General features: G+C 38.1%; 1 protein-coding gene across 1 annotated transcript in view; it reads right to left on the bottom strand.

The window, feature by feature from the left end:
- The window catches only part of Dhc64C (dynein heavy chain, cytoplasmic), a 196692-nt gene that overhangs the window by 4351 nt on the left and 165483 nt on the right, over positions 1–26858 (bottom strand). Inside the window, 10 exon segments of the mRNA XM_072306491.1 lie at positions 1016–1213; positions 2029–2157; positions 6784–6974; positions 10224–10354; positions 10508–10719; positions 14776–14970; positions 15571–15784; positions 18113–18405; positions 22212–22374; positions 24144–24373. Of these exon segments, the coding sequence (XP_072162592.1) occupies positions 1016–1213; positions 2029–2157; positions 6784–6974; positions 10224–10354; positions 10508–10719; positions 14776–14970; positions 15571–15784; positions 18113–18405; positions 22212–22374; positions 24144–24373 (1956 nt within the window).

Below are 26858 nucleotides of genomic sequence, written 5' to 3'. Positions count from 1 at the left end.
ACGCATTCCTAGCTCTTTGATCAATTCGCCCAGACTCAATACATGAAAGAGATAGACTCAAATGCATGATACAAATTTTGAATCCTCAAATGGCTCTAATTATCGCCATTAGATTACAGCACACTAATGTTAGAGTTTAAAATTTTGTCCCGTGCGAAGCATGAATTCATTGCTGGTCTGCATATAAACATGAATCGTAACAGCATGCGTATTCTTAATCTAAGACTCATGACCTATGCTCAATACATTGTCTTCAGTCCAATTATTTCCTTTAGAAAATATACTAAAAGACTTAAAGGTAATGAAGGTGACGAGTTGTGAGACCATGATCGAATGTGCAGGTGTCTGACATTTGACGAATTTCCTTTAAGAATGGTAAAAAACGAGCTGAGCACTAAAATTTCCTCTATTTCTGAAATGAACTATTAATGAAAAATATACGACGTAATGACCGGATCAAATAGAAAAAATTGTGTGTTTAGGGGGGAAATGCTGCCTTGAAACATCTCAAGATGGCAAATTTTCTCACTTAAAGCATTTATTTTGCTCCCCATTCCCAAGAAAAAAAAAACTGTGAACAGCACACCTACATCAGCCTCAGTGTGCAATGATTAAGAGAGCTCGCTAAAACTCGATTTTTACATTATTTTTAACAAAAAACCAAATTTGATGTCCGTTGGTAGGCAGTTCCTCAGAAAAGCCATATCATGCAAAAATTGTCAAAAATCAGCTTTTTGCACAATTTGGCGATTTTTCGGGGAAATTTAACAATATATAGTCTAATTCGAATTCAGCATCAAAAAACGTATAGAAAACATTCGTTGCAAACCTTAATTTCTTCCTGCCTCGATTAGCTGCTGATCAGCTGTGCGCACAGAAATCATTGTGACTCATAAATGGATCAAGTCTCTAAATCAAGTCAAGTAGGATACTTCAAGAATTTAATGAAGAACACAAAAACCCTAAGATACTGAAATGAGCAAAAGTAAAAAAATATAGGATAAATTGAACATACTTTTATTTCTTTGGCTCCTTTTTGAGATACGAGTTCTGATACTTTCTGTAACTGTTTGATTCTGAAGCTGAAGTCAGTGATCCACTGAATTACAGTACATCCTCGAGGAACAGTGTACCTTCGCCACCCAGAAGGAATGATGCCCTTAACCAGATCGCTCAAAATAGTTCGATGATAATTTGTTTGCTTCTTTTCTCCCTAGGAACGAAAATTAAAAAATTTCATGAGGAGAATACTTCTGCCATACATTTTGAAGGAGCAGGATATTTTGCAAGAGCTGATTGAGGAGAAACTGAGATTGCACAAAACAGATTTGCCTGCTGATATAATTCAAGCCCAGGCAGGGAGGCGAGACGAATAAATTCCTTGGTCTCCCTTCTCTGTTTCCCAGATAGCACACAAATATTCAAAGGTGCATTATTCTACGACTATTCGGGGAAAAAAACAAATATTCATTGAATATCCAGAGATATTGCTGAATGCGATATCACATTTTTCTTCAAATTATAAGGCTGAACTAATGAAAAATTCGGGTACCTGTCAGATACAGCAGGTTTTCTGTGCCATTCAAAAATGAAAACGTATTTGCATGTATGAGATTATGATAGTTGTTCATGGTTTGGCAATCAATCAATCTTACAGTTATAAATTTATTTCATGTAATTTTTGTTTTGGTTGTGAATTTTTACAATTTTTTACGAATGTGTAGTTCATTACACAAAGAAACAGAAACATCAGGAGAAAAGAGTCGAGGGTCATTCCTTTTGACACTTTTTATGCATTAAAGACACTTGCAAAAAGAATGACTTCAAAATCTATTCACCTCATTTTTGTGTTCCTCTGGTACCAAATTGGCCATCTAAATTTAGACACAGTTTATACCCGGTAGTTGCACCTTGGTTGCACCAATATTTAACATGAAGACTTAATGGCCATAAATACAATAAAAATTGTTAACTTATTATTGATGTACCTAGAAGTATTGGTGGTTCTAGTAGTGTATTAGTATCTACCTGACAAATGAGAGAAACATCTTCTAAGTCGTGAATAACATCACGCAGCAACTTAGAGCCTGAATTCACTTCTCGTTCGAAGTAACGATACAAGGGATCCTTAATATTTTCAACAGTTCGCTTTAGAGTCTGAAAGAGGGAAAAACATGAAAGTTGAACAGGAGGATACAAGAGAAAAAATCCACAGATGTCCTTAGTTTACTATTTAAAACAATGGAAAAGAAGTCGTTACTGGTCTTTAGCAGTTGACAGCAATTAAATTCTCATTTGCTCCCAATGTTTTCTTTTTAAGCTCTGAAGCACTTAGGCCTGTTCAGCCATCATCCGGGGTATGACTGGTGTCAAGGCTGCTGGTTGCTTCCCAAATCCATTCCTGCATCGTCACTTTTTAGAAGGGACTAAATAATGTGATACTAGTGTGACTTCCAGTTTTATCAGTCAGTCTTTGGAACTGCTTGTATGGTTCTCTTCTTATGTATAGTAGTTCTAGTGTAAAACTGATACCATGCTCATTCCCCGACGATGGGCAGCTACTGCCGATTTTACGTAGCTTGATTTTTCTCACTTGCTTCTGACTCTCTGACACTTGATTTCATAGTCCCCTGCATTCTAATGGTTATCATTGCTCATGTCCGTTATTTTTTTGCTGAACGGTTTGTTTCAACCAGTTATTGTAACTTACAATATTAGTTAGTCTGATGTTGAACCTGTCAACAAGCGGTAAGTGAATCTCTTATGCCTTATTTCTGGCTTTCTCCGTCCATATGTTTTGCTCTTTTACAACATCCATGGCTGAATAATAAAAATACAAGTCTCAATTATAGGATTTAAAAATCTCTGGTAATGTTCTAATTTCTTCAAGGAAAACTAATTACAATTTTTTTGTTGGAATGGGTCACTAAACCTTGTGTTTTTTATTTAATATTCTGAAAGTACCAAGTGAAAATAGATTGCAAGGTGATTTATTGTGTATTTTTGGAGCCAAAATCCTGGACAAGCCCCCTTTTAAAAAGTCCGAGACCTCGAAAGTATTTCTAACGCGCCAGAATGGTGGGAAAATGATGGCAGTGAAGTATTACGGCAGTCAAATCGCTATCTGCTTTCATTTTCCACTCATGTTTGTTTAAATAAAACAAATTTTGATGTGAAATTGTTGCTTGTTTACTACAGATAACATGAATGAGATTCGATTCTTTGATTCTGAAGATATAATTTCGACTTCTCTTTTGTTTTCATATACGAGGAGTGGAAAAACATTTGACGGAAGTTGTAGAATACCGTGCACGCTTCAGATTGATGCCGGATGACATCATTTGGTTCCGCCTGAAACCGAAGCATTTTAAGTTGCGAAAAAGTTGCGCTTTTTGAACTGCATGCTTCTCGATTTTGAGTTATTTTTTAGAGAGTCCAATGTGTGCATCGTGTTCTACACGTGATTTGCCTTTGTGAGAATGTATTTGCAGGTCAAAATTCGTTCATGGTTTAATGACCCATTTTGTGTGATTTTCTCAGAATAAGTGAGGAAAATTAATGGATTTTTCAAAAGAAATTGTTGAGTAATTCCCTTTCAGAAATAAAATATGAGCACAGTCTTGCACTGTTGCAGCCGGAAAACTCAAAGCAATGCCTCTGCAAAGATGAACAGTAAGCAATTAATGAGTAAACAATATAATAATCAACTTACAGCGGTCAGCTGTAAAAAAAAATCCTCTCAAAACCATTAATTTTCTAAAATCATTTTCTAAAATCATGTAACTCACCATCACACAAATTCAAATCCGACAGATGATTAAAATCAAAATCCATGAGTAGGGGCCCCTTGGCATATTAACCATGGCATTTACAGTAAACCTGATTGCCGGCCATCAAGAAAAACTGCTCGCATACGTGGTAAATTAGAAAAAGTGTGTTACAAACTACGCAGATTGGGCGCTGAGGAGTGGATCTCAGACTTTTTTGGTGTGCCCAAAGTGATTATCGAGCGAATTAACTCAGCTGGAACTCAGATAATTTAGGACTCCTTGTTTAGATTCATTAATACGAACTTGCTTGTTCAATAGGATTATAAGGAACAAGGTGGAAAAATTCACATTTTAAGGGTGGATCCGATCAACTGCTGTTACACAGTATTAAATCAAGCTTTAGAACTTTAGACATAGGTTTACAAAAAGGAAATTCTATGCTCTTTTCAATAGGCTTAACAGTTTTTTCCTCAGATAATGGTGGCTGGAGATAAGAGCCTAAGTTTCTCTCAACATAGGCAAAAATGCGCCATTTTTTTGGTAATTTTTAAGGAAGACGTTAAACTTACTACCAAAAAATTAAACTAGAATAAAAAGGCATGCAGTATGGTAGGTAAGAGATTCGTTTTATGTTTCCTGTAAAAAATGTTCTTTCGGCTGTTTTTTGCTTTTTTTTTTTTTTTTTTGGCTTTTTTGTAGGATTAACTGTTGAGAAGATACTTGCAAAAATCTAATCGTGGACTTTCTCAACTTTGAAAAATTCAAGATATCGGCGCCTTGATCACCAGACAATTTTCCTGTGGTTACTTTGGGCATTTCCGGACCTTTGTAGCACCAAGGAATCGAACAAATGGTTCGGTTAAGAATGAACAGAACATGACCTAGAATTTTTTAGATACAAATTTTTAGGAGCAGCCCGAGACGATGATAACAGTGGAACAACAAAGATGAAAAAAACGGGAAACAAGGCTAAAAATACACAATTATGAAACCCGAGACGTTTCGACTCAACACTGAGTCATTTTCAGTCGGAAACAATAAAAAATTTTTAAAAGAAAAACGCTAAAACCTGAGCTCTACATGGTGGGGCCGGGATCTGAGAGGAAAAAAAAAGAAAATTGATAACAAACAAGACACATCGATGCCAGCACCAGTAACCGAAAATGACCGATACGCTAGTTCACGATCCACACACAGATGGCAGCACTAACCAGTGAAACAATTAAGTTCAAGGAAAAGCCAATAGGTGCCGCTGGGGCGTCAACCTAAACCTGACTTTTTAAAAAGTGAGTGGTATATTGCACTAAGCCCGCTGATGTCAGTGCGGTTATTACACACAGAATCCCCATGTTTGAGGATTTCAATCATTTCCAGGACCAGTCTGGGAAACAACTTCTCTTCCTTACATAAAATTACCACCTTATCAAAATCGAACCGGTGACCAAATTCTGTTTGGTGCCTCTTGAGTGCTGTTAAATCACTATTGTCATATTTATGACCACCAAGCCTCTTCCTTAGAAGTTGCTTGGTCTGACCGATGTAACTGATGTCGCAATTTCCACAAGGAATTTTATAGACCAAACCCGATTCCTGCAGAATCGGATTTTTAGCCTTCACCCTAGACATCAGGAACTCAAGATTGTTGTATTTGGTGTTAACCACATGGTACCCGAACAATTTTAAAATCGATGACAAATTTTCCGAAAGGAAGGGAACGTATGGAAGGCATACAATTTTGTCGAGATCCCGTTCTTTGGTAGTTTTATCCTGCCCCCCTCTCTTATTAAAACTACTAAGTACCTGGCGGAAAATCTTTGCTATCAAATTGGGTGGATAACAATTTTCAACCAACAGATTCTTTCCAATCTGGATCATTTTTTGTGCTTCCTAGAATTTTTTGTGCGCTATTATCAGAGAGGACAAAAAAGGATAAGGAGTAAAAAATGATATCAACATTTGTGAAAATAGACCAAGATGAATCAGAAAATGGGTACGGAATGGTCACCTCCACTCAAAATACTGCCTAAATTTCAAAAATATTTTCAACAGATCCACACAGCTTAAACGAACAGTTCAGCATAAAAAAAAAAAAGAAAAGAGGCATGAATAAGAATGACTTCAAGAGAGCAGGCTCTGTAAAATTAAGTGTCAGAACTGATTCGACACTGGAATACATTTCGCAATATGGAACTACTCTTTCTTACTTGTTTCATAAACAACAAATGTTCCATTAATTTCCTATGCAGATAGGTGCTTCTAAGCATGAGCCAGTAATAATAGTTCTTTCTTGTAAAATGTTATTCGACTAAGACTAGGAGCCTGGAGAACCTGAGACATACCAAAAATCAAACTGCAGAAAATAAGCAATATCCGTCAATTTATGGGAGGAAAAGCATGAGATCAGCTTCACCCCAGAGCTTCTAAAAGAAGAGTATCACTCGAGCAGGTTCACCGGTTGGGAGATTGTTTTCATCCGCAAACATAAAGACTAAGTGTTAAACCTGAAACTAACGAGCCCATGTCCATTATTCACAGCTTCCTTTGATGTAGCACCTCTAAGGGACATAGGATCTTCCGGATTTTTCTCTGCTGACTGCCACCCAAGCTACCCTTTCACGCACATTTACTTACTTCACCTACATCACCTGGAGTCTGTTACACACTACACTTCACCTGATTGCAGTTAATTATTCTCTTCGCAAGCTATGTACATGGACAGATCATTTCATGTATTCTATACATTGACTGGTTACATTGCTGCATTGTATACTTTATCGCAGAGATGTAGATCCTGTAGATGTATTTACTACATCTACAGTGCAGTCAAAAACCATTTCTCAAAATATATAAACATGTCCATGGCAAGCAAAAGGTTTCACCTCTGCCATCATACCGCCGGATATGAAATACTCAAAACAAACCTATCACAATTTAGAGAAGTTTGACCTGTAGCTTCATGAACACTTCTATTTCACAGCCAAGATGGATGTAATAAGTCTTTTTCAGTTCATACCTGAAGAGTTCTTGGCAGAAGTTCTAACCAAGTGGTAGCAGAATTATGGAGGGTTCGCATCCATGCAGGGCGACCATCCAGTATTTTTTCTCCAGTTGTATCCAGGCGCGATGATTCTTCCATTGAGTATGCAAGCTCATCTTCATCTTCCAATTGTTGCATTTTCAGCAACTTACTCACAAGATCAGTACCTGCGACAGAACAATACAAGTTAGAGGTATACTAACATAAAAAGAAAGCTCCCAAGAAGTTGTTCCCCTGGGTTTGGACAACATCGACTGGATAGCATTTTGCAATTAGGAACTACATACTGTTGGTGGTTCATTTCAGAAACAACATATGAGAACCTTCCCGACCGAACAGCTTTTACCCACGGCAACCTCGCTAAGATTGTGCAACTTTTCTTCTTCTTCTTTTTTTATGAGGATCCGAAATCACCCACATTATAAATTTCACTGCAAAAATATTTAAGACAAAGCGTTGCCTACAAAAATAGAGAGGCCGTAACTATGATTCTATGACGTCACACTAGATGAAAGTCGGCCGCACACGGTTCGTTTCAGAGGGAGATAAATGAAATTGTGTTGCCCACTCAAAATTCCTTCGGGATCTTGAAGTAGGATGCACACACAGTCATTTAAGCCTAAAATGAAAATATTCTGTCGAGCTCTTTGAAAATAAAATCGATTTTTGTGTTTTTGGCGCTAAAATGGCCTTCAAAGACGATCGATGATTAAATTCCGATGGGTTGTGCATACGTAAAATGGTGCATGTGTGATGGACTCTACGTATTTTTGGACCAGGAATCGATTGAGCAGGGTCCTGAATCGGTCGGAAGCTTCATTGACCGAAAAATGGGCCTTTTTTCGGATTTTAGGGGTGCTTTGGGCCCATTTTCCCCCAATTTTGGCGTGAAAAAACCTGTGCCGTCATGGGTAATGATTATCGGGTCATTTCGGGTGGACCATCGAATGCACATGGTTCCGAGACACTCCGGGGCTTCCGGAGTGATACAGGGTTTTCGAGATACAGGGGATCAAAGTCCCCGATTTTCACTCAATTCTGCAGGTATTTTAATGTTCAATTCCGACTATAAATTGTTTTCTGATTTAGATATCGAAGCGCATTTTGCGGTGGTTGATTCAGCTACGTGTGGTGGATTTTTCTACATATTTCACAAACCCTCACTTTGTTTTTTTTTTGGGGGGGGGGGGGTGTATTTTTCTGTACAGGGTGTGCACAAGGTATGGGTACTTGTTAATACCTCGAGAACGGTGGCAGATATTGACTTACGGTTTGGACGAAACTTCCTTGAATTAAAGTAGGTACATTTTGGTGAAGGGTTATGACTCCCTTGCCCCCAGGGAGGTGGGTGGTAGGTTCAACTTCTCGAAAATATCGATATGACCGTCATTTGAAAGCCTGCCAATTTTAAGACATCGTAATATTTTTTGCATTCTGATGTCAGATTCGTACTTTTCCTGAAAAAAATACCCCTGGTTACTGAGTTTCATCAAAATCCACCGCTTAACGATCAAGATATCCATTTTCTGCTATTTTGAACTTGATCCATCCGCCCTTTTTATGACGGTGATAGATGGCAACCTGCAATTAACGCGAATAATTGTCTTTTTTTAAGTTCTTTCTAACGAGGTATCACACGATAGGGGTTCCCATTCTAGAATCGAAAATTGCCCTGTATTCCCAACCCTTGAGGGAGCGAGGGGGGTCATAACCCTTCACCAAAATGTACCTACTTTAATTCAAGGAAGTTTCGTCCAAACCGTAAGTCAATATCTGCCACCGTTCTCGAGGTATTAACAAGTACCCATACCTTGTGCACACCCTGTACAGAAAAATACACCCCCCCCCCCCCCCCAAAAAAAAAAACAAAGTGAGGGTTTGTGAAATATGTAGAAAAATCCACCACACGTAGCTGAATCAACCACCGCAAAATGCGCTTCGATATCTAAATCAGAAAACAATTTATAGTCGGAATTGAACATTAAAATACCTGCAGAATTGAGTGAAAATCGGGGACTTAGATCCCCTGTATCTCGAAAACCCTGTATCACTCCGGAAGCCCCGGAGTGTCTCGGAACCATGTGCATTCGATGGTCCATCCGAAATGACCCGATAATCATTACCCATGACGGCACAGGTTTTTTCACGCCAAAATTGGGGGAAAATGGGCCCAAAGCACCCCTAAAATCCGAAAAAAGGCCCATTTTTCGGTCAATGAAGCTTCCGACCGATTCAGGACCCTGCTCAATCGATTCCTGGTCCAAAAATACGTAGAGTCCATCACACATGCACCATTTTACATATGCACAACCCATCGGAATTTAATCATCGATCGTCTTTGAAGGCCATTTTAGCGCCAAAAACACAAAAATCGATTTTATTTTCGAAGAGCTCGACAGAATATTTTCATTTTAGGCTTAAATGACTGTGTGTGCATCCTCCTTCAAGATCCCGAAGGAATTTTGAGTGGGCAACACAATTTCATTTACCTCCCTTTGAAACGAACCGTGCGCGGTTTAACACGCGTTCTTGTGGGAGAACGCTTGCCGCGCGATGATTTCTCGCCGATATCTTCAGGGTTGATCTGACGCAAAATTTCATAAGAACCTTTTCGAAAGAAGATGAAATTTCACTTTAGAGAACTAACCAACCCATTTGTGACATTGTCTAAAAATCGAGGAAATGAAAGCGTGATACCGAAAATCCTTACTCCACTCAGATTCAAACGGGCCGCTCGCGCAACTTCGGCGGATCTCGCGCAACTCCGGCCGATCGAGGGCCACTCTAATTGGTCCACGCAGCAACTACCTCACTCATCGATGCACCGATGACCCGGAGATGCTTGTTGTTTTTGGTAAATATCTACTAGCTTGACGTCACAAAACTGACTAGTTACGGCCTCTCCATTCTCATAGGCAACGGACAAAGCTTACAGCTCTCTACCAACTAGAGAGTTGAATACATGCACAATCTTGGCAATGAATGGTAATATGGGTATAAGCTGTTTGGTCAGAAAAGTCCTATTATGTGAAATTAGTTTCCCTCAGCAGATAGGTCCTTTCATGGACGAGTCAAAAACCGTTAGTTCTTTATTGCAAAATGTAATGCAAATCATCCTCAACACAGACTTTTGCCTAAGAATATTGAAACAAGACCTTTCAAATCCAACAATATTTGCATATTTTTAACGGAAACTTCCAAACATTCATTTTCACAGTATATGCATAAGAAGAAAAAAGTTTCCACACTGGGTATTCAGTTATGCACTCAGATATTCAGTTTTCACCCCATTGTTTTGTAATTTCTTGGCAAAAAGGGAGGCGACGGAAGGATTGGCTCTGTTCCCTTTGAATATACTTGCAAATCAATTCCCCTGCAAATTTAAGAGTAAAAAATCAAGATGGAAATGTATTTACCTCTGGTTGTTAGCAAGACTTTTTCTGCATTGTTTGGAAGCCCTAACCAAGATGGTGTTTGGCGATCAGCAAGCGATTCAATCCAGTGTAAAAATTGATCACGCCTGGCCCCATCAGGCATGGTAATGTGCCTGAAAAATTTAAAAATGCATAGCTATATGATAGTTCATACCTGAAGGATCTCAGAAACAAATGCTGATGACTCATAAAAACTTTCTTCTCCCATTATATTTATACATCCAATTGAAAGGACTTTTTGTTAATACTACAGCTGAAAAATGTACCTGTTACCGGTGGGACCTCCAGCCACTCCGTCGACATTTGCAACAAGGGCAAAGTCTGCCTCAAAACTTCTAGGTGTGAACAATTTTGTGAGGAAAGAAGTGAGTAGTCTTTGATCAAAATCATTGTCAATTTTTCCACCGTAGATGCATTGCGAGAGAAGTGTGACTAGGGCATCCCATGGCACTTTTTCTGGCGGCAAGTTTGTTCGGCCCTAAGAAATGAAGTAAAAAAAAAAATTATTTTTCATCTTATCATTCAACTGAAGCCACAAGTAAAAAAATTGAAGTTTGCAATGACAGAGAAAAACTTGTCATCTCTGAAAGAGAAAAAGTAAAATTATAGAATTCAAAAGAGACAGTATGCTCTAATTTCAAGGCGAACAATTAGCCTTGCTGAAACTAGAGTACCTATATAGGAAAAGTATGGACATGTCGACAATTTTGAGGTTAGGTGATGGAGCTCTTAGACTACAAAAGGGTAGGCAATCTATGAATTCAAATTATCCAGAGTGATTAATAATCACAATTGTTGGGAACTGTCGTTGGTAAAGCACGTATTAAATTTGGTTTTTGCGTAAACTTCCTCATTTTTGTGGGAGAATGCTTACTTATGAATTTTCTTTTCCATTTTCGTTTGATATTGGAGTCTAAAGATTGACAGTGACATTTTTCGTTGACAAAGGTTGCTTACCCTTTTGGGCCCTAACAGCTACATATTTCGAGTTGTTCATACTCTCCCTATATGGGTACTCTCGCTGAAACATGAAGGGGACACAAATTGGGTGGGAGTCATAAAGGGTGAGCAGAATTCAGATTGTGACACAAAGTTCACTCGGAATAAGGTGCTGCAAAGTGAAAATAGATTCGTGTATAATTATAGTTGAAGTGTGTCTTCATACAAAACGACTTTTTCTCCCTGTCAAGTATACCTTGAAACAATTTTAATGAAAAGAGCGTGCTACAAGAAACCATAATGTAACAACAAAATATTAAAGCTACGTGACTAAAACTACAGGGACACATGCAAGCAAAAGAGATGGATGTTAAGCTGGGGTTGACAAGTAATGTGCCAGGATATTGGTCACTTAGCAATGCTACAAAACCTTCGATAAAGTGACGAGTCTTCTCTACACCCATTGACTTAGACCAATGGCTGGGATCCGTCCACATTGTTCTCAGTCAGTACTCTACCAATTGCTCAACTTTACTGGTTACCCTATTTTTTTCTACAGAGAGTTGAACAGTTTTTAGGAGGAGTCTTTGTGCAAAACGTAGCAAACAATGCAGATCCACTGAGTATTCTAGAGCACCCGCCCACTATATTTTTCTCGGAAACGGACGAGAATCGAACTACAGGGCAAAATCTTTCAAGGGTACATCAACTACGAAGAATTCAATGAAAATATTTTCAGTCTCAAAAAACCCCATGGGGGGGGGGTGTGGGTTTTATGGTGGGTGCCCTAGGGTGAGCCAAAAAACATCGACTTTCGAATTTCAAAAATGTATAGGGGGAAAAATTGCGCCTAGGAATCAAACTAAAGTGTGCCCAAGTTTTCCTAAAAAAAAAAACAAAGTTTTTTGGGTGCTGCTTTTTCACTTTGTGTCAAAAAATCACGTAAATCAAGCTGTTTCCCCCTGTTCCATCGCACTGTTTAAGCATGATAGAGATTGGCTAGAGCCCTGATTTTTGGAATATTAACTCACTTCTAGTAGTCATTTAAGGTATGTTAATTAGTTTTTGGATCAACATATTTTTTGTACCCCCCACATGCCCTTAAAAGTGCAAAAAACGCGATTGTCGCCGAATGCGCCTCCTCGTATATTTCAACGTTTTTATCAATTTTTTAGGTGACTTGGCAGCCACGCAAAAAGTCAATTTCCGGTTTTTAGGAACCATTCAAATAGATGATGAAGTAAAAATATTAGTTTTTTGGACACGGGCGGTTACTCCCCCATTTGCAAGCTCACAAATAGGCCGAATTGCTCGATTTGGTCAAAATCACATTGATTTTCGCAATTTTTTTTGCACGACTTGCCTCAAGCATGTAAAAAATCGGGCGTTAAATTTTCGTAAACTCTTTTCACACTGGAATAAGAGGATATAATAATTATTTTGCTGGGGGATGTATTTGTACCTCCGCGGAGCCCTAACCAAGCCAGGAACGCATGATTTTTAGCGATTTTTGACGATTATTTTCAGTGACTTGGCAACGACGCAAAATTTTCACCCCTCAGTTTTAAGAGACTCTGTTCATGGCAGAATATGACCCCATAAAACATTTTTTGTTCAGGTTAGTTTTTGTACGTCATCAAAGGCAAGAGAGACAGGACTCTTGACTCCCATTCACTTAAAAATCTCTAATATTTTGACTCTTTTGTTTACGTGTTTGAGCTGATATTGATACGAGAATTCACAAAAACTAATCGTTTTTCGTTTCTCTATTCAAGGACTTCTTACTTTATTGTTGTTCAAAATAATTCCTCGGGTAAATTAACAAATTCAACTCTCGATGAATTTAATATTTCCATCCATTATCCATCCCATTTTGAAAACTAGATCACTGTGCCACGAGAAACACTAAGAGAGATATGTATGAAGCTTGTAAGGACAAAACTTCACTGGGTGCATTCATAGAGTACATAGAGTCGTAATTTAAGTGGGAGAGCTGGCGCCACTTTTAAGCATTTTCCATGTCCCGAATTCTGAGACTTCTGTGTGACGTCGGGTCACTTTTTCGATACATAATCGATTAATTGCGATACACGGCTATCCAATAACAACAACAACAACAACAAAGGAGATAGGAATTACCGCGTATTCCACACCGCCATTTTGGATCGAAAATGTGTCAAAAAAGCGACTCGAACTCAGCGCACACCGGGCTCAGAACTCGTCGAGCAGAACATGGCGCCAGCTCTCCCATTTACATTACGACTCTATGTACTCTATGGGTACATTAAATTCGTTACTGCACAGAGGTGCGTAACGCTGACTTGACTGGCAAAGATCTTGCCAGTAACAGCTAGCAACCAAACAGATTGTGTTGGCTTTTAATGGCAACGCTAGTATATATGTTAAAGTATATGAGTGAACTTTTTCAATTACTTTATTGCCTCGCGTGTAGAATTTTAAAATAATGATTAAAGTCATTGAGAGTTGAATTTGTTAATTTACCTGATAGGAATTAAATTAATGGCAAAAATCGATGTGATTTCGACCAAATCGAGCGATCTGCCCTAACTGTGAGCTTACAAATGGGAGAGAAACCGCCCGTGTCCAAAAAACTAATATTTTTCCTTCATCATCTATTCGAATGGTTCCTAAAAACCGGATATTGACTTTTTGTAAGGCTGCCAAGTCACCTAAAAAATCGATAAAAACGGTGAAATATACGAGGAGGCGCATTCGGCCGCAATCGCGTTTTTTGCATTTTTAAGGGCATGTGGGGGGCACAAAAAATATGATGATCCAAAAACTAATTAACATACCTTAGATGACTGCTAAAAGTGAGTTACTATTCCAAAAATCAGGGCTCTAGCCAATCTCTATCATGCTTGAACAGTGCGATGGAACAGGGGGAAACAGCTTGATACACGTGATTTTTTGACACAAATTGCAAAAGCAGCACCCAAAAAACTTTCTTTTTTTCGAGGAAAACTTGGGCACACATGTCTAGGTGCAACTTTTCCCCTCTATACATTTTTGAAATTCAAAAGTCGATATTTTTTAATTCGCCCTAGGGTGCTCCCTGTCTCTCGCATTTTTCAAATGGGAAGGGTATGTTTTGACTTCAGATTTTAATTTTACAGCCAAAACTAATTTTGGATTAACAAGGGTCATGTGGCACATCAATAAAAAGGTATTGACTTCTTCTCTCAGGAGACATATAGATTTGGAAAATTGGATAATTTTAACGCCTACGGGGTCTAATTGAAATTTTCCCTAAAAATGCCTCAAAATGCCCCGTATCTCCAAAAAATGGGGGTTTAGGGAAAAAATGCATAGAACCAAAAGTTCTTACTTTTGGCCATAGAATTTAAATCTGAAGTCAAAACATACCCTTCCCATTCGAAAAATGCGAGAGACAGGGAGCATCCCCCCCCCCAATGGGGTTTTGAGGGGCTAAAAATATTTTCATTAAATTCTTCGGGGTGATGTACCCCTGAAGTTCAATTCTCGGCCGTTTCCGAGAAAAAGATAGTGGACGGGTGCTCTGAAACACCAGGTATGAAGGAGAGAAAAAAACATGGAAAGAAAATACTCTTACCATTGCAGTACTTTCTATCCAGGTATCAAGAGTGTCACAGGCAACACGCAGATCTGATTCATTAAATTCATAATATTTTGCCCAACCAAGTGGACAATAACGTAGACGTTCTTGAACGATGGCATGGAACCATGCCAGGAGAAAGTACAGTCTCGCCCTTTCATTGGGAGCTTTCATCATTCGGGATGCAGGCACCTGAAAAAATTCCGATTCATACTCCATTAATTAGAGTTGTTACTTGCTTGCTTAATTTTTTAACACACAGAAAGGAGACTGTTAGACTTTTTTGTAGTTTAATCTACAGGGTCTATCTATACATTATAAACTCTGAGAATGATAAAAAGACCCCAATTTTGAGGGAGTCAGCCTCTGGACCTAGTCTATTAATGTGGAATGACCCTTATTTTTTTAGTTGTTTCCTGTCCGTTTGTCTTGATACGTTTCTTGTTTTTACCTTGTAGTTAAAAAGTGGGGTGTAAAACAAAACTTTATGGGATTGTTTCATTTTTTTAAAGTTGCATCAATTTATTTTTCCTCAACTTTGCATAGAAGCCTTCCTGATTTCCTTTTGCCAACAAGTACCAGTTACCAGTGCCTAAAGCAACTTGGCCATGCACCTAAAAAATATGTATACAGTGAAAATATTGTCATGTCCTCTTCCGAAATTTTGAGAGGAGCTCCTGACACGGGATATTCAGGGTGACACATCATGAGGACTAGTACAAACGCTTTGTAAATAGATGCAAAGGTAACATGATTGATTCTGAAGGACAATGAAGTGTGTGATAAACCCACCGTGCTGAAAGTTCTAAGTAAGTTGGCTCTTATTCCTGGCGGTGGCTCAAAAACAAAAATTCTTCCGGCACGAAGCAAATTCACAGGCACTTTAGGGTTTATCTCCATGGTGAGAAAGAGCCGGAAACTAGTGTGTGGTTGCAAGCTGTGGAGTTTTTTCTCCAACTGAACCAACCACTGTGGAGCCAAGTGGACATTCTTCAACAGAACCCACCTAAAAACACATTATAATCAAGATAATTCACTCAGAGGTATTGGCATGAAAATTGAAGCACAAGATTTTGGTGAGGTAGGATGGCAACAAACACAGGTTACAAAAGATTTCAGTATAACAAGCCAGTTTTTCTATAAACTCAATCTCCCTATACTAGAAATGAGTGAATACTCCAGAGGAGTAAAACAGGCTTTTAACTAGAATCAGTTAGAAGAATTTGAGTATTTTTTCCGAATCATCAAGGAAACTTCAGTCCCTCATTCAGGGAAAAATGGGGTTATTTTTTTGGGCATATTTCCTAAAAATAAAAGAATCAATACTCCAGCAGATTAATTTATTGATGGCACATTGATAGCCTAAAATCAAATAAGGACGAGTCTTGCTGGGAGAAGAAAAAAGGGAGTGATAAGTATGAAAGCCTGATTGATGGAAAGACTTTAGAATTAGAATGATGGATTAAAATATTAAATATTCTCCAGTTACTGTTGATTTTAGAAGTTTATATTGCATTGAGTTCGGTAGGAGTTTTGTTAGCATACTTGTGAGAATACTGCTGCAACAGTATAAACTGAAATTTAATAAAGACTACTTCAAAGGCGATTTGGTAGAGCTAAATTGGGGGGGGGGGGGGGGTTAAGATTGAAATTTTTCTCCTTTGAGAGAAACAATGTTAAAAACGAGCTTTTAGTTTACACAGATACAGAAAAATATTATCAGCCTAGTTAGACATTTTTGCACGGTAGGAACATGTATTATGGGCGCTCATGAATATAGCAAAAATAAAATCGGAATTTCGAATCTGATTTAGATGGATAGATCGATCATTACGATTATTATTTCTCAAGAGAATTGACGCAACTGAAGAAACTTTTCTGGTAACAAATCGATTTTTCAAGATTATTCATAAAAAATCCCTACCACTGCTTGTTTTATACCTCTCAGAGTTACTGCATCAACAGACACCGCTAACCATATGAAACCATAAAGGATCCCGCACACTCCTTATGCACAGTGCTCCTAAAAGGGGTTTAACTCGAAGTTGGTCCTGACATAAAAATTTGAGCTGGAATGTCAAGAAGAGCACTACCAGATACTAAAAACCACAATTCCGAAATCGGTTGTTGGAGCTCCTGGAGAAATAATCGCGATTTTATGGTTTTTTCAGGCTATTTTCGGAAAAGAGGCTCACGTAGGGCAACTAAATTCCCCCCCTGCCTCATTTCTTCTTGGATTGATCTGAATTTTTAGTATGTTATTCTCTGGTATAAAGTACGTCTTTCCTGAAATTTTCATGACCGAGAAATTTTTTTTGCTCCCATTACAACGTTGCAAAGTTTCAAACTTTAAAATTATGGATTTTGCAAAAAAATTGTGACACTGGCCCCTTGCTTCTTGGATCGGTCTGAATTTTTAGTATGTTACTCTCCGATATGAGTTTAAAATTTTCTGAAATTTTCATTGCCGGAAAAGATTTTGTCCTCTTGTTGCAACGTTGCCAAGTTTTCGACTTGAAAATTTTGGGTTTGGAGGTAACACGATGGCATTGGCCCATGTCTTGATGAATTGATCTGAATTTTTAGTATGTTATTCTTCCGTATAAGTAACGAATTCTCTGAAGTTTTCATGACTAGATCATTTTTTTTACTCTCGTTTTGACGTTGCCAAGTTTCGAACTTCAAAATTGTGGATTTGACCATAAAATGATGGCGTTTGGGCAGGATGTCTTCCAGAACTTTTTTTATTTATGGGTATTTTACACATTTTTTGATAATTTGTCCCTTCAAAACTGTAAGATTGCCAAGTTGCCGTTTTACTACTTTTATTTCGGATGAATGTACCTACACTGCATCTTGCTGCAACAACGAATGCTGGTTTTTTTCATTCGCTTGAGCCGAGTCCATTCAAATATAATACAAAATTTTGTTGTTCTTTTCCACTTCTTTCGGACCTGTTAATACCCTGATGGAAGCTTTAAAACTTCCTAACAATCACATATACAATACTAAGATGCCTGAAAAAGTTTTTAGGTTTTTTATGCTCTTCTCCCCTCTGTCAAACTTGCTCATACCAGACACCTGCATGAACTGAAAAGATTTCTGTGGCTCAAGAGATTCTGATAAGAGGCAACTGCCATTATAATTTGCAAATAGCATAAAAACTAACTAACCCTAAATGATGTTAGATCCTACAGCTTCTTAACATGAAAATAATTAAGATTCATACTGGCGCCTGAAGAAGTGCTCATTCTGTAGTTAAATTGGCCACATAGCACTTTTCTTGCAAAGATGTTAGGATTGAATAATAGTTGTTACTAGATATTTCACTTACTTTCCAGAGCGAACAGCAACATTAATAACATTGGTAGCTTGATTAAATCCTTCCGTGGATCCGATGGCAATGGATGCAATGGGTTTGCTTAACTCTGCGGCTAAGTCATCAACACGGCTTGATGCATCATATCCTGGTACTGAGCATAAGAGAACAGGTGCATTGGCTTGGATTTCATTTTCGACAATAGCACCAAGATCCAGCTCTTTTTCAGCAGCAAACATGAAATGTTCGCCCAGTACTGCAGACACAAAAATCTGAGCAGCTGCTATCACTCGGTCACCGCGGAAGGTCTGTGCAATTAAATGAAATTCATTAAAATTCATCCCTCAATTAGAACTTTGATAGAACAGCACTTCTTAAAAGTATAAATTCAATGCCTTAAAAAGTCACTAAAAAACATCATTACCATTTATGAGGTCTTGCTATTCTCAAGTATTTAAATTACTTTCATGTGCTTATTGCTGGCATTGAAGGGTTCTGCAAGTGCCAAGACCTTTCAACTGGAATACGGCCTCAGCAAAAGAATGCACCACTGAACTTATACATTTTGTTTTCTTGAGGGGAAAAAAATGCCGTGGCACTAAGAAGAAATATGCCATGACACTGTGGCAGGCAACAAGTTATGTACTTGCATCGTATGGTCACATTAAATCTTTTCTGCATTTTTCTAAGTATTAACATGCACCAAAAATGCAAATAGATGATGACCAAGAATCATTCAAGATGGGTTGTTAATGTTAAGGCTGATTCAACTTGACCAAAAATTTGCTATTTATCAATCTGTTTGGCATTGGTTACGTGCTTTGAAGTAACGTCGCTCGGAAGTTTTATTTTGTTTGGCAAGCAATCGTAACCGTTTTGCAACAATGCAGAGCTTTTTCATTTTGATTGGGTGTTACTAATTGTTGAGAGGTGGAGCTTATTATATTTCGAAAATTCTCTTATACATTAGGGTGAAGCGTTTTTGAACTTTTTTTTTCTTTTGAAGACTGACAAAGCACGGAAGTGGACAAATGGTTTATAAAGATTGCCTGAATTTTCCTGAACTTTTCCATCAATATTTCGATCGCCCGATTTGACGTTTAAGTCAAATTTTTGAGAGAATTCCGATTTATGTATGATAACATGGCAACAATGGCAAATACGACAAAAATGCATGAGACCGTAGGTATTGGAACTTTCTTGAATTGTCCGCCATCATGGATTTGGTGCACCCTGTTTGACCAGGAGCTTTTTTTGACACTATATTTGAAATCTACGCCCAAAACGACATAGGGAATAAAACCTCACACTACACTAGATGTACATTTTAACTTACCTTGATCCTTGATAATCAAAACACGGCCAACTTTTCGAATTTTAGGCATTTCAAGGGGCATTCCGCAGTCGAGCCGAGGCAAACTTTTTGTATGTTTTGTGTTATTCAGACCAACCTAATGATTATATTCTTGTGGGAAAAGTAAGTTACAGAATTTGTTCCCACTTAGCCCTCTTCTTCCGTATTTCTCTTGGGCTAAACGAGAATTTGTATCAAATTGCCGGAAAAATAGGGGTTTTAAGAAAAAAAACCCCAAATAACTTTTAGATTCTAAGGGGTAAAGAATCCGGCCAAAGTCTCAAACTTGTTGAACCAAATTTTCTTATTACTCCTAAAAGAAAATTAAAAGTTATACTTTACTGAAAATCGAATGTGGGCCCCTTCATAAACGAGTGATACAACATTCACTGCATGTGTGTATGTGAACCTCTTGAAGGAGCCCAAGCGGGTCGCTCTTTGCAACAAATGCTACATTCGTGAATGGAAAGTCCTTGAAGGAGCACATAACGTCCTCTTTCTTTATTTAACTTTTGCATTTTTTATTCAGAATCTTCATAAAATCAAAAAGAAAAGTATGGACTGATCTGAGCCTTATATGTGCTCTAAAACAATTTGAAATATATTTTATCGCACAAAGTCGAATATTTTATCTTTAAAATTTAGAGCTACGTAACTAATTCAATAATCATGACTCGTGCATTCGCAGAAAAGTTTTCTCAGAGACTCAGTAAATTCCCTTGCTAAGCTGCATGTATCTTCAAGTAGGCATTATACTTCTAAAAGGAAATGAAAAATTAAACTTCACTGTAGATCGAATGAAGGCCTCTTCATTTATGAGTAATGCAACAGTCATGACGTGTAAGAATGTTTAGCCCTTGCAGGAGCCCCCTTCCTCACCTATTTGCATTTTTATTTAAAGTAAAAAAAAATAGTCTGTATGGATTGATCTGAGCCTTCTAGGTGCTCCAAAACAATATGAAATATTTTATTGCACCAAGTCCAATATTTTTCGATTCAGGTCCTACAAATGCTTTCAAAAGAGCATGAAAAAAAATACTCAATCAGCTGGCTAAAGTCCAGTATTTTTCTTGAGAATAGTCTCCTCCTTCAATGAGTCATGCAACAATTGCGACATTTTTGTATGAAAAGCCCTTGCAGAAGCCTTTTTATTTGACTCAGCTAAATTTTGAAGAATCACTGACGTGTCCGCAAAAATGCGTAAAAAAGATAGGTCACTGAAATTAATGCTTCATAGAGATATCTGAGGATCCATGTCAAAACCCTCTTACCTATTCTACTCAGACTAATTCAGGCTGAATTAGTCTGAGTCAGGGTAGTTTATGAAACATAGCCTGACGTCAGGCTGATTCACTTTTACCATGGATTTCACGTAAACATTTCAAAAATTCACCCTCCTGCCTTTCAAATTTGGCCGCCATCTTGGCATTCGGAGCAATCTCTTTGACTGGAGGGCTTTTATGACTTCATAAATGAAATCTACAACCAAAATTACATAAGAAATGATACCTCACTTGCCTTATCACGCGAATATTTTAAAAATTCACCCTCTTGTCTTTCAAAATTGGCTGCCATCTTAGATTTGGGGTACCCCCTTTGACCGGGGGCTTTTTTAACTTCAAAGCTGAAATCTACGACCAAAACTACATAGGAGTTGACACTTTACATGACACTGTATGCGTATTTGAAAAAAATCGAAATCCCGGAGGCCTTATTATGGCCCCCATTTTGAAATTAAGGCAATTTGGGGGCAATTTTTGGCAGTACGCACGAATAGCTATATACTGACACTTGATTGACTAAAAATGTATAGGATTTGCATTTACAAGCCACAAAAACAGCCTAACTTGACTTTTTCAGCGTCTTGACCCGAAATTCCCGCCAAAAAAGCGAAAAATCGCATTTTCTCAAAAACGGCCAAACTACAGATTTCGCGGTTTGTTGTTCCTCAATCAGTAGGCCTTCTAGTTGACATTTCCGCAAAAAAATCACGGGTGGTATGTTGACCGCATTAAAAGTGTTTATAACGTACTGTGGCCCTTAATGACACTCCTCCTTTTGACTTCAACGTCAAAGCAGGCGATCTAAATGTTGAAAAAAAGTTCAGGAAAATTCAAGCGTTCCCTATGAACTATTCTGCATTTTCGTGCTATGTACGTTTTCCAAATTAAAAAAAGCCCAGAAACGCTTCACCCTTGAACAATGAGGCGATGTTGTCATAATATTTTGATATGTTTTGAAGTGTGAGAACTGGAACATGTCTCAGGCAGGTTCCAGAAACTATCCTTTTACCTCATTAAAACCTCAATAAACCAAAAATTGTTACCTGTACCCTCATCACTTCAAACAAAACATCTACTTCTTGCAATGATTTTGTGATTTTATTGATTAAATTAAAGGATGGGATTGGCGGATTTCAATATGATAATATCTCTGATTTGGTTAATAGAATTAACCACCATTACTATCATCAGCATTCAGCAAATTTTCAGTGCTGATTCTGAAAATGATCTCTTAGTCAAAATTACCACTTCCAGTAATTGCCATTAAAATTAACATTCTCCCAAAAAATCGTAAGATCTGCTGCATAGAAAAATATTTTGACTTGAATAGTGCATTATAACATCTAATGCCGCTCCTGCTCTAATGCAATAATGAATGTACATAGAGTCTGGAAGTTTGTAGAGCAGAAATCATGAGCTTCTCCTTGCAAGTAAATAATTCTCAATGAGTAAAGTAGACAATACATGAAAGATTTACCTGAATAATAAGAAGTTGATACATAGCAACAGTTATTGGACTAAGTGGTTTCTCTTCCTCCCACAGAACAGGAACACACTGTTCTGGGCTGCCTTGTTGTAACCAAGCACCAAATTCTGGCATTTCTTCAATTTTTTGACTCAGGTTTTTGAACACTGGCAGTCTTGAAGAATAGAAATATGATGAAAAAATTTAGAAAGAAAGATAGAAAGCCTCAAGTTTGCTAAAAAAGTAAATTGAGATAAAGCAGTGCATATGAAAGGAGTCAAGAGATAGGTTATAATTAGCACAGAAACAGGGAATCCTATATCATACGCACCCAAAAATTAATGATTTCTGCAAATGGAAAATGTGCATAATGGACTAATCTACAAAACTCCAAAACTTTTTCCAAAGTTGATACTGAGATCCTTTGTCAAGCCCTCCTCCCTCTCCCCCGAGAGTTAAGTTTGGAACTTTAAGAAAAGACACTGCATCACCTACTGAATAAAAGTTGAAACTCTATTCTGTATCAGTACAGAAGTGAGGAAGGCCATCATTCAATCGGGGCGGATTATTCATTTATTTTTTTCCCTGAGAGATTGAACATATTTCTGTTATGTACAGAAAACAGAAGAAACTTATGAAAAAATAAAACTAACTTCCAACCTAACCTCATCTAACCTTGTCTATCGAGTCAGGAAATACAAATAATGGAAGTCCGATATCCAATTTTAAAAGTTGCTCCTGTATTCTTAAAGTTGCGAATGTCTTCTTCAGGTCGCCTATCTACAAAAGCTTAAAAGTAGCTACAGTAGAAATCAGGGGAAGGAAAGGTCTAAAACCTTTAACAATCAAAGAATATAGTCCAAGAAATGAAAAATTAATGATGCAACAAGGTTCGATCCTGTAAGTAGAGTGCCTGTATAGTCTGAGTGCAGCCATTTCTATCTTTTCAATACGGTACAATTGCGCAGCTTTTTGATTGGTGTAAGAGTTTTAGGCTATCATGATGCCCTTACGGCCATAAATAAACGAACACTCTTATTAGTCAATAGGCTTCAAAAATGTATGCCAACCCTTTCACAAGAAATTAATCCAGATGAACCATTACCAACCCTCTTTTCCTAGATCAACCCAATTCTTTGTTATTCTTCAAATTATCATGTTAGTATTACCTAAAATTAGTCCTGAAGATTTTTCTGAGTAGACAATTGAATTCATTATCAAATGTTTCATGATTACCTCATTAATTTCTTCTGGAGGGAATTCAATAGATGCGTGAAGTTGCCACCTTGTTAGTTTACTTCCAGCCGTAAGCACAACATATCAACCTCTTTTTTCTGACGAACGAAGGCACAGCACACAAATGACCATACTTTGTGTATGTAGGTGCTCTACTTGCAACCACTAAAAAAGACAGAGAGGGCGCTGGCCACTTGTCCATTGAGAACTCACGGTGAGCTTGCGGCATTCAATGGTACACATATCAATAGTGGACTCGACAGCAGCACATCCTGCGGTAAATCTGTACACCTCAAAAGTACGCTCAAGGTACACTTTGAGTGTCATCCCAATTGGACAACCTTCAGTTGATGCATTCGGCAACATAGCGCTCGTTAGTGAAACCTTAGACAATTCTTGAGAGGGACAAAGGAAAAACGAGGAATAGATGGAAGAACTTTTGCAGTGGACTGTGACATCAACCAATCAGGGAATAGGATTTAAAGTTAACCTCTGGTGAAACCATTTGATAGATGGTCCAAGTGCTTGAAATATTTTTCAGATTTCCCTTTGTCAAGCTAAATCTGACCAAGAGTTGGTGGTATCAAGAGGTGTTAAAACGCAACTTTCGTGTTTATCCTCTCGTCAAAAGTAACTAGCAGTTTGACCAAAGGTAATAGAACCCGCCTTGAGTAATTTGTAAGTATATATTCCAATGAAAGTAATTACCTGGCGGAAAGCCTGTGCATAGCTTCAAGCTGTTCAAGAGAAAGAGTTTCCAGCGATGCAGGTTGGCTATTCTGAGCAAGAATACCTTCTTTTCCCCGCAAGAAGAATTGGAACTCAGTGTCTAGAGTTGGTTCAGTTGGTAATCCTTTCAAATAAATTCGACAAAGCAGTATTGCGAGTGTGATACGATCTGTATGTAACATACCTCGTGCCACTCTTTCATAACCAACCTGCAATCAATGTAAAAGAGCAGAAACTCCTGAACCATTATAAAAATAATTGAGGGAACGAATTTATAAAGTTTCAAAGAGAGTAAATAAAAATTTAAAAAAGCTGTAACGCTTAAGAATATATTCCTATTCATAATAGACTTCCTACTAACTAAATGGTAATCATCCTCTTCCATAACTGCTCTGGAGGAACTGGGTCATTTTACCGGTGTAGGGGGTTACTGCAAGGAAGGAAATACAAATTTTCGTTTGCACATCAAATAACAAAATTACAAAAAAAAAAACAAAGAAAAAACACGAAAACTAATAAAACAGTTTCCGTTTTTATGCAATTACCTCGACATCGTCGAAACTATATCATAGTCTAAACCAAATGATGGTGTTGCCATCGATATTGAGCTTCTTGGAGCTTTGGAAGTGAATCTTGAGTCAAATCAAGTTTGGACTCTTGAGTTCAACGTCTAGTTTAAACTTGCAAAATTATTTTGAACACAAAAAAAATTTCTCTTGTACCTGAGTTTTTTTTGTATTTTGATTCAGTTTTTCCACTTTATTTATCTTTACCATAGAAACATGAAATTGTAAAGCTGACAAAAAGAACGGTTACCATTAAAATTAATAGTTTTACCATATCTATTTTCCTATTATCTAGAAAAATGTGTGAACAGTGAATTTTTTTAGAGTAAAACTAATGCAAAGTGAATGTTCCTGATCTTTCTTTTCCTGCATGTGAATAAAAATAATTTAGAACTGCCATTATAGTGAACTTGAGCATTCTATTTCACGGTCCAAATTGGCGTGATTCAGTACATCTTCATCAGCATTGAAGAATTCCGCACGGCTTAAAGAGACAAATATGCGGTAGCACTAAAATGGCTCCCTTCTTTCAGCCGGAACTCCTCATAAAGCTGAGTTTTACCATTGGTAATTTGTTTGCTACATTGTGATCTAGCAGATTTGGTTGCCAAGACCACCAAAATTAGCGATTTGATACAAACGTTGGCCCTAAAAAGCAGTGCCTAATGTACCAGTGCATATGTGTGTTTCCCTGATAGATGAAAGCAAGGTGGAAGAAACCAAGGGTGTCACTACCGCAGTGAATGACGTCATAAACCAAATTTTTCAATGCAATATCTCAGTTAATATTTAACGTAAAAAGTTGCTGCTTGTACAGCTCTTACTATTTTCAGCTAATCTGTGAGAGTCAAGCATCAAATTACGATTCTGTGACTAGCGCAACTGACCCACTGAGGGGATCACCCTTGCTACACTGAGAGTCCACCTCCTTATCCAATGAAATTTTCCATGCAGAGATAGGAAGTAGATATATTAGCAGGGTTGCCCCTAGAAACATTCCAACGCTGACACAACAGCAACTTTGCTAATATAACATATAATAATTTCTCCCTGTCTTGAAAGGGAGAGTTTGATGGTGAACTCTACGAGTAGAATGCGGGATGTCCTCTAGTACCACCTCAACTTTACGAGCTTTTTTTGAGCTTGGCAGTTTGTAGAGTTGGGCCGGGTACCCGGCAATTATCCGGATTGCCGGATTATTCGGTCGGATACGATTTCTGCGGGTATCCGTATCCGGCCGGATAATCGCGATATCCGGTTTTTGAACTCGCCGGATAGTGCATTTACGGCCATGAAAATCTCGAGAAACTTTTGGTGATATTTTGGCTTTTTTCAGCGCACTTTGAGTAGTCATTGTACTTGTTCAACTTTTCGAAACTTGTTATCACCGGATTTACGGATGTTTCTCGCACATTTACACGATTGCGACGTGATCCTTAATTCCGAAGGTCCGCGTGTTCCACTTTTAAAGAAGAAGATGCAGCTGGAACAGAAAAAAAAAACAATGCCACCAACATGTACATAAGTCCCCTGTTGGTAACGTTTATAGGCCGAGTGTAACTCTGCAGTTATTGTAATGTCGCAGTACGCAGCTTGTTATTGCAGCATCAAAGTGCTGTTTTCCACTTTTGTGTTGTTTTCTAATAATATCTCTCTTTCTGCACATCAGATTCATCTGGCCCATCATACCATGAAGCCAATGAAAGCCACGCTGCTTATCTGCCAGGTTTTTTTTTTTTTAGTACTCGTTTTAGCGGGCCGAATCATAGCGTATCATTGAAAAATATGGAGGTTGCCCGTGCGATGACACGTACATCGTGGATGAGGGTCTTGATGGTGTAATACACAGTGTGCCTCTTGTCTCAAGGGCGAAATCGGAAGATTTTTCTCGCGCGAAATCGGGAGATTTTTCTCACGCGAAAAAGCACTATCCGGATCCGGTATTATCCGGTTCCGGCCGGATACCTCGGCAAATTATCCGGTATCCGGCTCCGGCCGGATACAAAAAATCGGTATCCGTATCCGGTGACGCGGAGAATCCATTTCGGCCCAACTCTAGAAGTTTTGACCTCCTGAGTCCAAAACTTCAGGACTCACTATAAACTGGACTCAACTAGAAATTTGAGTG

This window comes from Bemisia tabaci, chromosome 1 (genome assembly GCF_918797505.1).
Source record: "Bemisia tabaci chromosome 1, PGI_BMITA_v3".
NCBI lineage: Eukaryota > Metazoa > Arthropoda > Insecta > Hemiptera > Aleyrodidae > Bemisia > Bemisia tabaci.
This window is presented reverse-complemented; position numbering and strand designations above follow the sequence as displayed.